Genomic DNA, 16,730 nt, shown 5'->3' with positions numbered 1-16,730 from the left:
GGAAATTAAACTTGGTTAAGCTTTCATAGTGTCCGTAGAGTTTTTTACTCTGAGAATTAGAACCTAACACTGTCTCAGTGAGTCGAGTGCACTATATAAATTAAGTACGGGAATATCTTTCTTCACGCCTGGCTTTATCTCAATTAAGTGATAATGCCCAAGAAGCTGGTGTTTGGAGGATATATTTGCATGAGTATTCGTCTCGGGCCGACAAACTGTACCAATATATCCGACAAACACCAGGTTCGAGGGGATTATCACTTAATTGACATAAAGCCATGCGTGAATAAAGAGCATTATCACTTTTATACAACGGGTTACGAACATATTCAAATAATTATTGACATATTTTCATTAAAAACTTTATTTTGATGAAATTATTCATGCTATTTCAACCTTCCTCGAGATATAGTCCTGACACAAATATAGGGTTGCTATCCAAGCCAGTTGGTCGTTACGTCTTTTTATTCTAAATCTATGGACACGGCCCAGTCGTACAGTCTAAGTGTTCCGTTGTCATGATGGCTGGCAACGTTGTTATCCCTTGCTTGCTAGCTAGCCAACTTTGACTAATACAGTCATGTCAAACAGTGAAGCCAGAATAACAGCAAAGTAGTTGCATTTGCATTTGTTTAAGCTGTTTTCTTGTAATTGTTTTAGGATACATCCATAACAATGAGCTAATGAGCGAATTTCGCCTGGCATCGAACATTTGCTCTCTCGCCAAGCAACTGTTCAGAAGAGATAGCCAACTACACAGCTAACACAATCACTTCAAACTGAAGATGGAATGACAGCAAACTAGCTGCATTTTGTGTTTTTCTATTGACATTTCTTTGTATATCAATACAAATGATGCTGATTCATGAGTTCATTACCATAAGACAGCTGAAGTTCAAATTTCAATATTGAAACAATGTTGCAAATGTCGGAGACAGACAGCAAGGTTATTACATATCTCCGCTGTTGAAAACCAAATGCTAGTCTAAAAGAAATGGGAGATAATGTCTAGATGCTTTTTACAGTGTAGATCTATATAGTATATCAATCGCCTGTCTGAGCTGATGAGACAGCGGGATGGAACAGAGTAAATAGGCATTTCAACGTCATAGACTTAGCCGGGGGTAACGTGTGGAATAGACATCGTCTGAAATGCGGTTTTAACCAATCAGCATCCAGGATTAAACCCACCCGTTGTAAAAATTCCAATTATTTCACATAACTCCCTATGCTGAAACAAAATATTCAGAAGACAAAACCACTGTTGTCAACGGCAACCCTTTCTCAAGGCAATATTTGCTTCGAAGAGTTTTTCCTCTTGAAACTGAAGTATGCAGAATTCAGATTCTTTCTTTGTCTTCCCCTTTCTTACTTCACAGTACATCAGTCTCTCATCTTCTCCAATGATATGGAAGGAAGAACTTGATCATCAATTTAATTATGATTTACATTTGACAATCCCTTTGATTCTCTTCATCTTCTAATATTTCAACATTCTCTTATAGTGTAAAGACTGGAGGCGAGAAGCAGGTACGGGGAGTTGACATTTAATTAGGAACAGACAAAGAGCAAGACAGGAACAGCGTCAGCACACGGATACACAACAACCAACAACAATCAATGCAGCAACGGGGAACAGAGATGGGGAACTGACAAATATAGGGGAGGTAATAAACAGGTGATTTAGTCCAGGTGAGTCCAATAATCGCTGATACGCGTGATGGGGAAAGGCAGGTGTGCGTACTGATGGTGGCAGGAGTGCGTCAGGGAGGGGGAGCGGGAACAGGCATGACATATAGTCTTAAAGAGGTTGTTCACATTTATTGCCTGTCAAAATAAAATTAACGTACAAAAGTAAGCTATCCCTTTAAGGTAATGAATATGCAGCCATGTAACCATGTCACAAACATTTGTCTGTAAAGCAAAGTTAAGTACAGTGTATTCCTATGGTAAGTCGTGCTGGTGGCTCTGCAGAGAGCCTGTGGAGGCCCTGGGGGACAGACAGGCAGAGTGTGGTGTGATTAGAGTGGTCTGGGCTCACTGACAGGCTGACTGTGGATTAATGAGATCTATCCACAAACTCCGACTACCACTAGAGACCTAGCTATGAGAGAGATAGAGATCCACCAGTCAAAAGACATCAGACAGGTAGGCCTACAGTAAATAATAACATATGTTAGGAAATTTGCCATCATTCTGGCCTAATGCCATGTCATGAATTTAATTAATGAGGGCAAGTCGCTTTAAGTAACCATAATGTTATCCAAGTGGGCTTCATTTATGAAATTATATTGTTAATCTTAATTTCTTATACACAACAACATTTGGAAATGCTGCTTTTAGAACATATGAGGAAGAAATATATTTTAGCTCTGGGAGAGGAAAAACGTTTGACACAACTCGTACTATAATTTTTTATCTGGTCAGATTGACCTCAAATTGTAAGAGTAACGTAACTGACAAATAAAGGACCAAACCAATTTCTTCAAACTTCCTTAGTATTCCAAACGCAAAGCCTGCTCTATTTCATTCATGGAAGTACAGTAACTGCTTAGGGAGAATGCTAAATGTTCTGTTTTCAGGTTCTTCCCGTGTACAGGTTTCACTACTATATGCTTCGATCTCTTTGTTCTAGTTTCACACCCAATTACTTACCTAAATGTGTAATCAGACAACATAGTCCAGATTGCACAATATGCAAGCATATAGTGATGGGCTATACTGCTAGCATGATTAGGTGACGACTACTGTTATTTCTCCCTCAAATCAAGTCGGCCAAGCTACACTGCACATCTTAGGTTTACTGTCCCATCACCAAGGGCAGTGAAGAAGAAAAAAACGATTCAGTGCTTGGAAGTGGAAGTAAAAGGTGTCTGTACTAACTTTAAATATACTGTACATTAACAGTGTTCATATTTTAAAATGAATTTTCTAAAAGAGGCACCAGTTACAGAAGCAGAAGAACATTAGTAGTGCCCGTACTCTGGACCGGCGTGGACCGGCTCAATTCAGGCACTGCCCATATTTCAATCTGCCAGGTTTCCGCTAACTGATGAAGCAAGCTGTTTGAGAACAACTGCCATCACTCATCTGTCAGAAAGTGAATTGTGATTAGTATTAATAATGATAATAATAATATTATTATTTTCATTATACAGATAATTTCAAAGATACATTTTTTTTTTTACAAAAACAAAAGCACATGTAGTTCTTGGGCTGTCCAGGTCACATCCAACTCTGGTGGGCTGCACAAAGGTCTAGCCTGGCTACAACAGTCTCCTGAAAGTCAATCAAGAAGAGCCTTCACTTTCCATCCTTAGCCCCCTCCCCGCCACGCCATTCTCAGCTCCTCTGATGCCCTGAAGCAGGCTTGAGTAGGGGGGAATCAGTGGTCACATCCAGCAGTAAAATCATCAGGCCACCCTTTGTCATTACCAGCTTCTCTGCCGACTTCATGGGTAGATACTCCTCAAACAACATGAAGCACCCAACTGGTTGAAGCCTGTGCCCATTAGATTTTGCTAGGGGGTACACATCAATAATTGAGATAGTCCATCCTGGAGTGAGCGATGCACTCAAAATTACAACAATCCTCTGTGTTATCCAAGCACGTGCCATCTCCAGTTTCAAATAAAAACAAACGCTAGTTAGAATTGTCAATATTGTACTGTATTCAATATACCGTTGAATCAATATATAAATAATCAATCATTACTAAGCTAACAAAATAAAAAGTTGATTCAATATTGTTGTTATAAAAAAACACAGAAAAACACATTTGCAGGAGCTCTATGCCTAGCTGGCCTCACGGCGCCATGGCAACCTATAATATTAAGGAATAAATTAATTACATTTCCTTTCCTTCAAAACATTTTGTGGCTGAAAAGTCTATATTAAACCACTGCTGGTAAGAGTTCCTGGAGAGCTATCCTCCTGAAGGTTTTCGCTCCAACCCCAGTTGCAATTTACCTGATTCAACTTATTAACCAGCTAACTATTAGAATCAGGTACGCTAGATTAGGGTTCTAGTGAAAACCTACAGGAAGGTAGCTCTACAGGAACAAGGTTGGAAAGCCCTGGCATAAATCAAAGCAATCCCCACTACAACACTGTGTCTCTAACCATATCCTACTAGGAACACATTTCTTTGAGGGTCTGCTAAAGCAAGGCAGACAAAAACGGATTCTCAGAGTCTGGACCAAAGCAGCACATTCAATAATTCATAAGCCCCATAACCAGCCTAGTTTTAAGGGGACACTAGATATATCAGTATCATAGCCAGAAAGCTTAAAGCATCTCATGTCCCAGTATACTCGAACTGTCAACTGGAATTGGTGGCATTGGCAACTCAATTGTCCTTCCTTCACCAATTGATCAGCGACCATCATGAAAAAGCTGCACTAATCCATCCTTATTAGTTAGTTAACAATGTCTCCAATAAGAATCCATTATAAAGATGAGTCATATTTACATGAGGAGGTCCTATAGGCTAGTCATTTTCCATAGTTTCAATGTACAGTATAAATGTTGGTTCCATAAAATACTCACAACCCTTTAAAATGATGCATGTATTGTAATCTAAGAAGACAGACAAGCATGTGTAGTTCAGTTTGAATCTTTATTGGGAAATAGAAATCGGAGGAGTAATCTACAGAGTAATAACTACTAACATGCCATTATAGTTTTTTTAATACAGTGAATGCATTTGTGATAAACAAAACAACCAAATCACTGATCACTTGCCTAAAGTTGTAACTTTTTCAACTTTGGTCACAAGCTATCTAGTCACCAATGGTTAAACTGCTGAATGACTCATTGAGTCTCCTCCAATAGAAAAGTAGGAGGTAATTCACCATCATAGCCACCAGGATAATCCAAATGATCTTAAACGCCCTCATCTTCATGCTGTTTGTCCTCTCCCTCTCTCTGTCCCCGTCTCCCAGCCCAGGCTGTTTCAGAGCCCTGACAACTGACAGGCAGCAGAATGACACCACAAACATCAGGATGAGGTCCTGAACCAAGATAGCATAGTTGAATAGGCTTCTGAGTAAAGACAATTTAAGCGGAACCATACAGAACAAAGAGGACCCAAGCACAATCAGCCAGGCAACACCACAACACCCCACCCTGTATCTGAGGGGTTTGTATTTCAGGAAGAAAACAGGTCGGACCACAGCCAGGTAGCGCTCCACACAGATGCAGCATTGAAACAGAGGTCGGCCAGTGTGCAATAAACCAATTGAAAATGCCTCAATATATGGAACTGCAGTTGTTTGGATGAGCTTGCAGAGAAATCTGACAAGAGAAAACAGGCAGTAGAGGATTTCAGACACGGTCAGGTTGAGAGTGAAGAACTGTGAGGCCATCGTTCCTCCCGCTCCGGTCACTATTAGCCACAGGACGCACACATTGGTGGGGAGACCCAGGATGATGTTGATTGCACAGGAGGCAGTGGAGAGGTGTTCTAAACGATCAGCTACTGAAGAGCTGTTTGTCTCTGATTTATTCATGTCTTCCCCTTCTGTACTGGTGTGTGAGCTTCGATATTCTTCAACGATAAAGAGTTGTCATTCTGATTATTTCCTGTTGCAACAGCATAGTAAATCAGACAATCAAATTAACCAGGGTTCAATTCCATTTTAAGTCAGCCAATTCAAGACATGCATCAATATTAGCACAACATGGTATGTGTTATTGTCACTCAATAACTACATTTACATGCACACAACTATTGTGAATACTCAAATTAATGTAACAGTTTGATTAAAATGTTTACATGCTTTGCAAGAAGAACGATCTCCTTAATAACCCTGTTTACATGGACACATCTGATAATCAGGCTACCTGATGGAACTGAAAAATACAGAAAATCATCAAAATAAACGTTCTATCACAGCGACCAATTCCAATTTGTTGTTGCTAACGATAGCTAGTGGCTAGGTGACTAACACTAATGTTAGCTAGGTGGAAAATGCTAACGTTAGCTAGGTTGCTAATGTTAGCTAGGCTAGAGGTTAAGGTTAGGAGTTAGGTTAAAGGGCTACGGTTAGGGTTAGGGTTAACTAACATGTTAAGTACTTGTAAAGTAGCTAAAAAGTTGTAATTAGTTGCAAGGTTGACTAATTAGCTAAAATTGTCCATGATGACACTCAAACACACAACCTTTGGGTTGCTAGACATTCCTATACCCACCCACCCATCCTGACCAGCCACTCGCCTTTTGTTTTTGCCTTAAATAACCTTCTGCCTTAGTATCCAAACGTAACATATGATACTAATTTGAGTGTCCTTAAATGTATATTTACTATGTTACGTCTAGTCTATGAGACCAGGTTGAATGCACAGCAGGAACTCTGATTAAGTTGTTTACATGTCCTATTATTAGAACGATTGATAAACAAATCTAGGTGTTGTAATCGCTGTATGCTTACTTTGTTATACTTACTTTATTATGACCTCACGCCGATTAAGATAATCAGAATAATGTGTTTACATGACTACTGCCATACTCAGCCTATTCTTGCCATAATCAGTTTAATATAAAATGATTCGTCTATCTATTGAAATGAATCAATTCAACAAATATTTCACTGTTTCTCATTGTTTCTTACATAAAAAACTAAGTCAGAGCCAAAATGAACAAACCTGAATGGATGAAGTTCTCTTCTTGTCTGGAAAATGTAGAGGCTTGAGTACAGACAACACACATGCCCTCACCCACACACCTGTCACACCTGTAAATTGATGCTGCCCATCAACTCATGTGATGGACAACATACACCTGCTATGCAAATACATCCATTGGCTATGACAACACTTAGTGACATTAAGTATGATTCAAGAGAATATGTCGTGCCGTGTGGAATGTGTTATGAATACTGGGCCCCGACCAGAGTTTCTGCCTGTCCAGGTCATATGAAGTTAATCCTTTAATACATTTTATACAGCAACTTATAATTTGAAAGATATCTTCCAACCAAAATACAACCTTACATTATTTCTCCACTTACCATGGCTGTAGTCGAATCCCCAATACTTTTTTTGAATACATATTTATTTCAAACATAAATAATATTTGATAGTCATTTTGTGTGTAGTCAGTATCACCATAGAGTCCCATTCATCCTGAAAACACCTTTAAAAAAACACAGCAATACAACAATACAAGGTTTTTAAGTGTTTTTCTATGTACTGAGGTAGAAAGTCATGAGTGAGAGGGGTAGACATAGATATGAAGCTGCAGGCAGTGTTTGAACCCATACCATAAGTGGCAATGCGTGGTCCAGAGGCAGCAGCACTACACTAGACCACTAGACCAGACTCCGGTAGAGAATCGAATGTTTTGATGTATCATAAAACAATTCAAAAGTGGATTAAACAGCAATAAAGTAAAATACCTAAGTAAGCAAAAATACATATCCATACACTGTCTTAGGGATTTGACCACAGCCAAGTACAATAAGTGAACAAATGTATGTACGTTTGTATTTAAGGGCATTGTCATTTCAATAGACATCAATTTTTATGCTCATAACTGGATTTTTCATGCAAATATGCACAAGTATTTCAAGTTATGATTTGTCCATAGCTAAGTCTCTCTCTTGGTCTTCAGACTCGATAATATGCGTCTCAAAGGGCAAGTCCCTACATAGTGCACTAGTTTTGACCAAAATAGCTGCACTATATAGGGACTAAGGTGCCAGTTGGCCCTCAGAAAAACATGTCTAAGGCACCTAAGGCATTTCGTTAAAGCCCTTCATTTGATGAGCAGATCACTTTAACTGTTCACTTTATCATAGCCCAATTTAACAATCCTGAAAAAGTGGACCTCATCCTGTTAAACACATTATGATATTGCATTGGATCAAACCGAGAAAATGGCGGATCGTTGAGCTCCTTAAGAAAGTCCATTATTCATTGCAATAGCATAGGGAGAATGACTTGCTATGGCAAGTAGCCAGCTCTCATAATGTGGTAAATCTGCAGTGCTCACGGCGTATCATGGCGGCCCACTTAGTGTTGCTCAGAAGCATACATCTTCCTCCAGGGTGCGCGGCTCAGCGAGTTAGATGAAAACCATGGAAGGCTTTGTTTTACTGCAAATTGAAGATAACTAGTGCAACACACACACACACTCAAGTTCTGTTTTTACAGCAAAGTGAAAAAAGCAACTCATTTATGTTTTTTCGGGAGGATAAAAATTCAGGTTGTTAAGGAGCTAGACAGCATCCGACATGTTAATGTTAAATGCTAGGCTCATTATTGCAATGTATTCCATACCAATGTCCAACCCAAGTCACAGGTTTAGTTCACTACTTGCTACAAGATGCTGCTCTTCTGTTATTCTACAGAGGCAAAGAGTCACTCTCTGGCAGAGACGGGTCAAATCTATAATAAGGCAAGAGTCCATCTTTTCTCCTGGACGTCAGTATTGTACATTCTCTGCCTCTCCTATACACAACAGCCCATCTCACTGACCAGCAAAAGGGCATATTTTAGGGCTGCATGTCTTGAATGACATGATCGACCAATGGGTTTGTTTCTGTGATTCCTCGCATCCTATTTGCCTCCTTCTGTCCATATTGGAGGAGAAGATCCAAGGTCCCTCCGCCCAGGCCTTCTGCTGTAATGCATTTTGAGAAGGAGGCGAGAAGAGCGGTTGCGAGGAATCCAGGAAAGACAAAATAAGAAATAGCCCAAGTGAGATTCGCGAGTGTCCTTGGATGACCTTTGCTCAAGGGAGTATGTATTGCATCATTAACACTCTGTTATATAACAACGCTCTCCAGATAAAGCTGTCCTGCGTTCATACATGCATTAATCACCATCCTTATTACATTTCACATCCCATTACGCTCTAATGCAAGGCATGAATAAAACATGAGGAAACACAAATGCCTATTTGTCACTGTCCAAAAGCCAAACGTTTCAATGTGTTGTCCCCGTGGAGTTCAGTGACAGCACTCACTTAAAGACTTTATGTTTGAATCACAAATAAATCAAGTTAAAACAAATCTAAAACCAGGGAAACCATTTTGTTTAAAGGTGTTGGAACATGGCTGCTATAGTCTAGTATGCTATTGGTTTGTGCTGCATTTCATTTCACTCAATAACTGTTTCAGGTCTATTTCTGTTGTTTTTCCAACCATGTTTCTTTCTTCCATGTTTGCACAAGATATGACAAAGCAACAGCAAATTATCTGTCTGGGGTTTTCCGATAACAGGTCAAATCTCAAACAATACAGTCCAAAAACACATAAGTAGTGTTCTGGTTGTTTTCCACTGACAATTTATACAACAGACTAGATGCCTGACTTGAGCATTGCATGGTGGATAGGCTCAGTCAAGGGGATCCACCGAATCCCTGAATCTCCACAAGGCCTGGCCTGTCAATCCTCATGTTTCATACATAAAACCGACCGCCCCTTTGCCATCGCTGCAAGATTTTGCTCCCAAGTCTGAGAAAGATATCAGCAAAGTAGATAGATAAGGCTCTGCTGCTTTTGTATCTGATGAACAAGAATGAACATTACCCGATGAACATTACCCTAGGCTTTAGATTTTAATCTAACCAGTCTCTCAAAACGAAGTTATCACAGTCCCTCATTTGCTGTGCCTACAATAAACTAAAATTGCTCCTTTAAGATGGAGAGCCCCAAACAATGAAGGATGTTTTTAATGATTGGTAATATCAAGAAGAGCGTTAGACTACAGCTTTTTGTTCTAATTCAAGATTTTTCAGAAATCAGTTATTAACCATTGCATTTTAAACCCTTGCTAATTCTATTTTCCATTTTGATGATAATAAGACAATATTACCACTAACCAACACTTACATGAAGTACTGTAAGAGTAAACCTACTGAGTCACCAGACTGGTCTCATAGATTAGATATAACATACTGTAGTAACCGTAAACCTGGGACAATCAAATTAGTATGATATGTTACGTTTGGTATGGTTACATAAGGTTACATACGTAAGGAAAAAACGAAAGGAGGGTGCTACTTTGCAACTACTTAGCTAACTCTTCCCCTAACCTTAATTGAACCTAACTCCTAACCCAAACCTTCACCCTAACCTTAATTAACCCTTTAACCTAACTCCTAACCCTAACCTTAACCTTAACCCTGGCCTTAACCCTAACCCTAACCTTAACCCATAAACCCTAGCCTAGCTACCGTTAGACACCAAGCTAACGTTAGCCACAAGAAATTGGAATTCGTAACATATCTTAAGAATTGCAATTCATAACATATCATACGAATTGTAATTCGTAACATATCATGCGAAATGGATGATGGACATCCACAAATGAATACATACATATGAAACGTAACATATCATACTAAATGGAGAGTCTCGGATTTACAGAATACTACCAAATGCTCTGAGACCACGTTGCAGACACATACAGTTTATGCAAGGAGGCCATTTGAAAAACCATGAAAGCAAATCCTTTGTGCGACCATCTTATTAATAGCATAAATTGTACTCACCGTTTTTGTCTGCACGGCGAAATATCTGCAAATGAAAAAACAACAAACATTAAATCAAACAATCTACATAATTCATGTTTAAAGCAAATGACAACACTGTGAAACATGCAGTAAAAGTGGCACAAAAAATCTGGAAAACTGCATTGTGTGGAAAATTGTACACAAAATATAAGGGTGAGATTCTACCTTGACAAATAAACCAGGATGGAAAAGAACTGTGGGGCACGTTAGGAAGATAATGTATTTATGATTCAGAGACCACGTATAATATCATAATAAATGTTTTGGCATACTGCGTTGGTGCACAAGAAAACATTAAAGATTAACTATAATATCTGCAAGCATTTATATCTGAGAGAGATGTCATCTCAGGAAATGATAATCGGTGACATAAATGTTTAGCAGGATGCAGCTCTGGAGGAAAGTTGGTCATTTGCTAGGCAAATGATTCTTGGTCATTTTGAGGAACATTGGTCTTTTACCAGGCAACACTGTAATCGAGCTGTTCCGGAAAGGTTGCCTAAGCACTCAACCTGGTCTCAGAGCAAAACGTATTAGATTCTGTGCCATTCCATTTAGTATGATATGCTACTTTACGCTTGGTTACATTACATTGCCCTACCAATGTAATAGCAGTCGTACAATATGACACGAATTGTAGGATGTATAGTATACTACGTCTTGATCTCACCAGTTTGCTTTGACACATTTAGTATGATATATTACGTTCGACTGATTTAGCATGATATATTACGTTCGACTGATTTAGCATGATATATTAAAAGTTGTCTGTGATGAGATTGAAACCCTCAACCTTTAGGTTGCTAGACATTTGTGTTATACGCTTACCCATCCACCCAGACCAACCACCCTTCTTTTGTTTTCGCCATTAAGTAACCTATTGTCATACCAAACGTAACATATCATACTAATTTGAGTGGCCAGGATTTATGTCGGCCAATGTAACGTAACCAAATGTAAAGTAACATGTGATACTAAATGGAGTGGAGCTGATTTTGTCAAATACAATACTTTTCGCTCTGAGACCAGGCTGAAGCACCGCAGGGAAAATATTTGCACAAATGAGGGCCCGAATGTTGTGTTAGCACTCTGGCCAATCAGGCCCTTCATCAAGTGTTACGTTGGTGACACTTCGTCCAATAAAATCAGCTCTATAACCATTGAAACTCCTATGTGTATTTAAGTCAGTACAAAATCCACTCAAAGACCTAGAGTCCAATGGTTGGCTGAGTGCAGCATTGAGAGCTTTGCACACAGGTTCATAATGGCTACCTATCAAACACACTCGGCTGTGGAGCCAAGACATGCACTGCTAGGTGTCCATTTAAAACAAAATTTTACCTTCATTCAAGTGAGATCTACTGAGCATCCCATAGTAAATAACTGTCTCATAAAACACCTAAGACCAGCTCCTTAACTCCCAACATTGTTCAACTCTAGCTTAATGGTTGGTACCCACTGGGCACACACTGGTTGAATCAATGTTGTTTCCACATCATTTCAATGAAATGACTGTGAACCATTGTGGAATACACATTGAATTGAAGGCTGTGCCCAGTGGGTAAGTTCTAATGGTTGATATGTCCTGCTAGCTATTTTGGGGTGCCTATAAAGCATATGTCAAACTCATTCTGTGGAGGGCTGTGTCTACAGGTTTTCGCTCCACCCTTGTACTTGATTGATGAGTTAAGGTCACTAATTAGTAAGGAACTCCCCTCACCTGGTTTTCTAGGTCTTAATTGAAAGGAAAAACCAAAAACCCGCAGACACTCGGCCCTCTGTGGAATGAGTTTGACACCCCTGCTATAAGGGTTGAGTTTAATTTCAATTCAGTCCGTTCAGGAAGTAAACTGAAATTCCAAATCCAATTTCCATTGCTTTTCAATGAGGAATATTGTAACTGTAATTATAATTTCAGTTTGCTTCATGACTTGAAGTGGAATTGACCCCAACCCTGGTGCATATCTATGTAAATTACATTTGAACTGTCCTATAAAAGGTTGTTTAAGCATCTCACAGTGCAGGTCTCAGAAACCTCCTGTGGACATTTTTGTCCATGTCATGAGGGGCTGATATGGTATCTACCAACTGACCCTCAGACATTCCACATGGTGACAAACTGTGAGCCTGTCCTGCTGATTCTTATCCAGGTCAACAGATTATACCCCAATGTAGGGTTTTAACCACTCACACAACATGAGTCCTTCAGATGGAAATATTAAGCTCGAAACAAAAATTGTGTTGTGCAACATGTCTTGAAGCTTGTTTATCATGAACTCTTACTAGCCTACTCAGCAAAATGTAGTGAACCAACCTGGAAACCTTCAGCGCAATGTGCATCACCGACAATAAAACCATAGAGAGAGGCAGAGGAAACTATTCAATCCGTATCGCGGAAGTTCAGAGTTACAGCGTGATTGAAATTTAAATGCAATGTCTCGGTGTTTGTGGAGGCTGCATTTCAGGTAAATGCTGCATGTCGGCTCAATCAGAATTACCTTTAAATTTCTATCACGCAATCTGTAACGCTTCAGCGATAGAGATTGAATAGAGCCCTTAATCAACTCGAATGAGTCCTTTGAGAAGAAGGCAGAATAAATAAGTAGGAACATTTCCCTGCAACACTGTACTGAGAGTGCAGCGTCGTTCCCTCGTTAAGTCGGAGGGAAAACTAAACGAGGGGAAAAACAACCACTGTAAGCATCAGCCATAAAGAGTTCCCACATTCACTGGGGGGGGGGGGGGGGTGTAGTTGATGAAGCAATGACAGCATGTGTCATTCAAGTGAACTATTGTTCTGCCAATTGCACGTAGGGGAGGGGATCATACACAGATGCATGAAGGCTTACACGTAGAAGTACAAAGGCTTACACACTGAAGACGGCTCTTTACTGTAGCCAAAATGTCTGTATACAATCCCATCCCCATGTGCAGTGAAAATAATTTTGAACATGAAAAAATGTATCAACTCTTGCTATATATTTTGTATGCAGACCTAGCCTACAGTACTATTTATCTTTAACATATTTATACTTACTGGTTTTTACACACCTACTAACACTTTGTTCACTTTTTATTAGTCATTATCATTAGCGGAACCCTAAGCCCCAATTTATTGGATAGTCCCATATTGATTGTCTCTAGTCTACATGTTCAAACGTTCAACAAACTATCAAATGCAACTCTAATGCTATGCAATAAATAGCTTGCTAGTGTTAAGGTTGAAGCAGCAAAATGTGACAACTGTGAAGCGCTGTGAAGACTTTCACTAGGCACTTGGAACTTATTGTCCACAAACCCTAAGATATCATTAACGCCCCGCCATTGTAGGCTATTTGTTGGGCTTGGTTTTATTATTTTACTCTTACTGTTGCTGTCATGACAAAAATATTGTTGTTTTCTGTTCTGGATATAAACTGAGGCGTGACTCTGGGTCTCTCAGAACTTGCTTCTCCTTTGTGGACATCGCATTAAATCTCTGGTTGTCGATCTCTTCTTTGGTTCAACACACACTGTAGACTCAACACAAATGTCCTGGATCAATCCATTTCTAACAGACTTTGGCATTACCGGCAGCCAGATTGTAAACACTTCCTGAGATGGTGACAGAATTGTCCAGACCACATAAACTGAGGTGAGACAGTTTTGCCTTTTGCATTACTGTGAGGGTTTTTGGGCTTCAACTGCTTAATCTAGCTGGAAAACAATACATGTGTTGATACAGCAATAACAGCATGTGTCATTCAAGCGAATTGTTAGTTCTGCCAACTGTGCTTTAAATGGGTTGGTCTTCGTCTAGCTGGAGAACATTAAATTAGCAACCTTGTCGGGTTTATATGGTTAGACGTCAAGCACAGATTGTTCTATGCATGTAAACTGCTCAATGTGCACTCATTAGGATACAGTACTGCAGGATAGATGAACATCCACTACCCACCCATAGAAAAGGCCTTTAGGAAATGTTGCTTCTTTTTTGGAGATGCCGTCTCATACATTACAGTGGACTCAGTGAATGGGAGTCGATTGCATTTCGTCCTTTAATGTGCACTTATACTGCACTTTGCCAATTACCTGCCTCAATGAAATGTGGAAAATGCTCATCGTTCTATCCGATTGGAGGGATATCTGGCTGAGGCAACAAGACTGTGATGCTGTTGAGGGTCATTGGTTACTTACAGTGTCATCTTCTCTTCATCATATGCTTATTACGTAATAGCCTACCTGTAGGCTAACAATTAAAATACACACGCAAAAGTTCTCCATTGGTTACAATATCATGCTTTTCACTCATTATAGGTGTATTTATTATGTAATAGCCTTCCTAAAGGCAAATATATCATCAAAATGTGTATGCAAAAGCTCTCCATCACCTAATTTATTGAAATCAAATTTTATTAAGAATTTTCTGTTACTAACCAGAACAGTGTAGGCTACATTCCCCTTAGCATGAACTCTATAAAGAGATTGAACTGGTTTTACTGCGGAAAAGGGACATGAAGGCAATGGTGTACTGTAGGCTGGCTATTTTGTACATTATTCATGACCAATAATTCTTGCTACAGGCCTATCAGAACAGGCTACTCTTTTTTCGTTTACATCATTAGTAACATTAATAATGAGCATTTTTATGCTGCTGGGGCAAGCATGACCAATCCAAGCCAAAGTCTGGGCAAGATGCCTCAACAGACCATTGTCAATCTAGGACAAGTTAATAGCAGTAAAATCCAAACACTTCAGACATGCAAGGTTTCCATAGTCCTCCTCTTTCATGTGATCTACTATAAAAACATATCACATACATTTTTTTTTACAACAACGACAAAAAGGAAAACTAAACAAAGAAAAAAAGCATTATGTCAAAGATGATCTTGAATTAGTGAATTGGCGAGTATTTTATTAATTCATTCATTAATTTATTCCTTTGATCATCCGTTCATTCATTCTACCACCAATGTCATGACCCTTATGACCATGTGAGATCCAACGGTAGGCGAAATTATATGCTATATATATATATACATAACAGAGCCTATAGCCGTTTTTTGTTATGGGTCATAAATAACACATCGAGCAGACGTGTTAATTAGATGTGAGATTTCGTGGTATTGTTAACATCAGATGATTTTCACACACTAATGATCTTTAAACACCCCTCGCCTTGGTATCTAATAATAACATGCAAGAGTGCAATAAAGGCAATTTAAAATCATTATAGCATTATTTGATATAATTTCTAATGTCTTTTTTTGTTGGTTCAACAGATTAAAGCTAGCCCTACATTAAAATAGACTACTTTTATATGTCGACCTGCAGCATCTTTGAACGCTTTGACAGCTGCCTGGCATATAATATCAAAGTGCATAATGACCACATTATGCACTTTGACCACATGATAACAAATTATGTCAAATGATGCGACATACTCAGTAAAACGCTTCCATTTTTTTTTATATTGACGATGGATGCAGACTGGGCTACTTACATCTTGAAAGATAGAGATTCCTTGATTTTGGTTCTTCTGCTGGAGCTGCTGCTGTTTCCTGTGGTGGTCATGTTTAGCAGACTGAAGACATATGGTGATCATTTCTGTGCATGCCAGCATCTTGAAAATATTTTGGATGATATGTATTAACTCTGAATGAATGACAGTCCTTGGTCCTGGTTATGATGACCGTGGTCTATCCTCTGATGCTGCTCATATGACGATAGACTACCGCCTCGCTTTCTGTTCGAGGAGGCTGCTCTCCAGTTTGCACATCAATTTGATTTGGCAACATAAGAAACTCCGGCCCCGCCTTTCCACTGTCACGAGCGAATTGCTATTGATGAAAATATATGTGGAATGCACCATCTGCCGGCGAGCTCTTGTGTAGCTTACAGTTTTTAAGGCCATGCCACCCAACCTGTCTAATTAACGAGAGCTTTTGAATAAACTGCAATTGAAAAGGAGGACATATTAAGCAGGTTATGATGATCGTAGAGATACATTATATGACCGCATCTATATCATTATATAAAATTATTCTATTTAATTATATGATAATGATGTGTGTGAGTGATAGATAGAGAGAGAGAGCTGAAAAATAATGAGCACTTTATGTCGTTGGTATGACAAAATGTTCAACACAAATGTAACATTCGGATACCCCTATAGGCTGGTCTGAAGCTGTATATTATTCATACAGTATATTAAGGTTAAGGTTAAATATAA

General features: G+C 39.1%; 1 protein-coding gene across 1 annotated transcript in view; it reads right to left on the bottom strand.

The window, feature by feature from the left end:
* The window catches only part of LOC111966397 (N-terminal EF-hand calcium-binding protein 1), a 35,346-nt gene extending 19,052 nt beyond the window's left edge, over positions 1 to 16,294 (bottom strand). Inside the window, exons 1-2 of the mRNA XM_023990998.2 lie at positions 16,002 to 16,294; positions 10,499 to 10,523 (exon numbers count right to left, since the gene is read on the bottom strand). Coding sequence (XP_023846766.1) covers positions 10,499 to 10,523; positions 16,002 to 16,121 — 145 coding nt within the window. The 5' untranslated portion in view covers positions 16,122 to 16,294. The remainder of the gene's footprint in view (positions 1 to 10,498; positions 10,524 to 16,001) is intronic.
* Between the last annotated feature and the right edge of the window lie 436 nt (positions 16,295 to 16,730).

The sequence above is a fragment of the Salvelinus sp. IW2-2015 genome, linkage group LG7 (genome assembly GCF_002910315.2).
Source record: "Salvelinus sp. IW2-2015 linkage group LG7, ASM291031v2, whole genome shotgun sequence".
NCBI classification, from domain to species: Eukaryota; Metazoa; Chordata; class Actinopteri; order Salmoniformes; family Salmonidae; genus Salvelinus; species Salvelinus sp. IW2-2015.
This window is presented reverse-complemented; position numbering and strand designations above follow the sequence as displayed.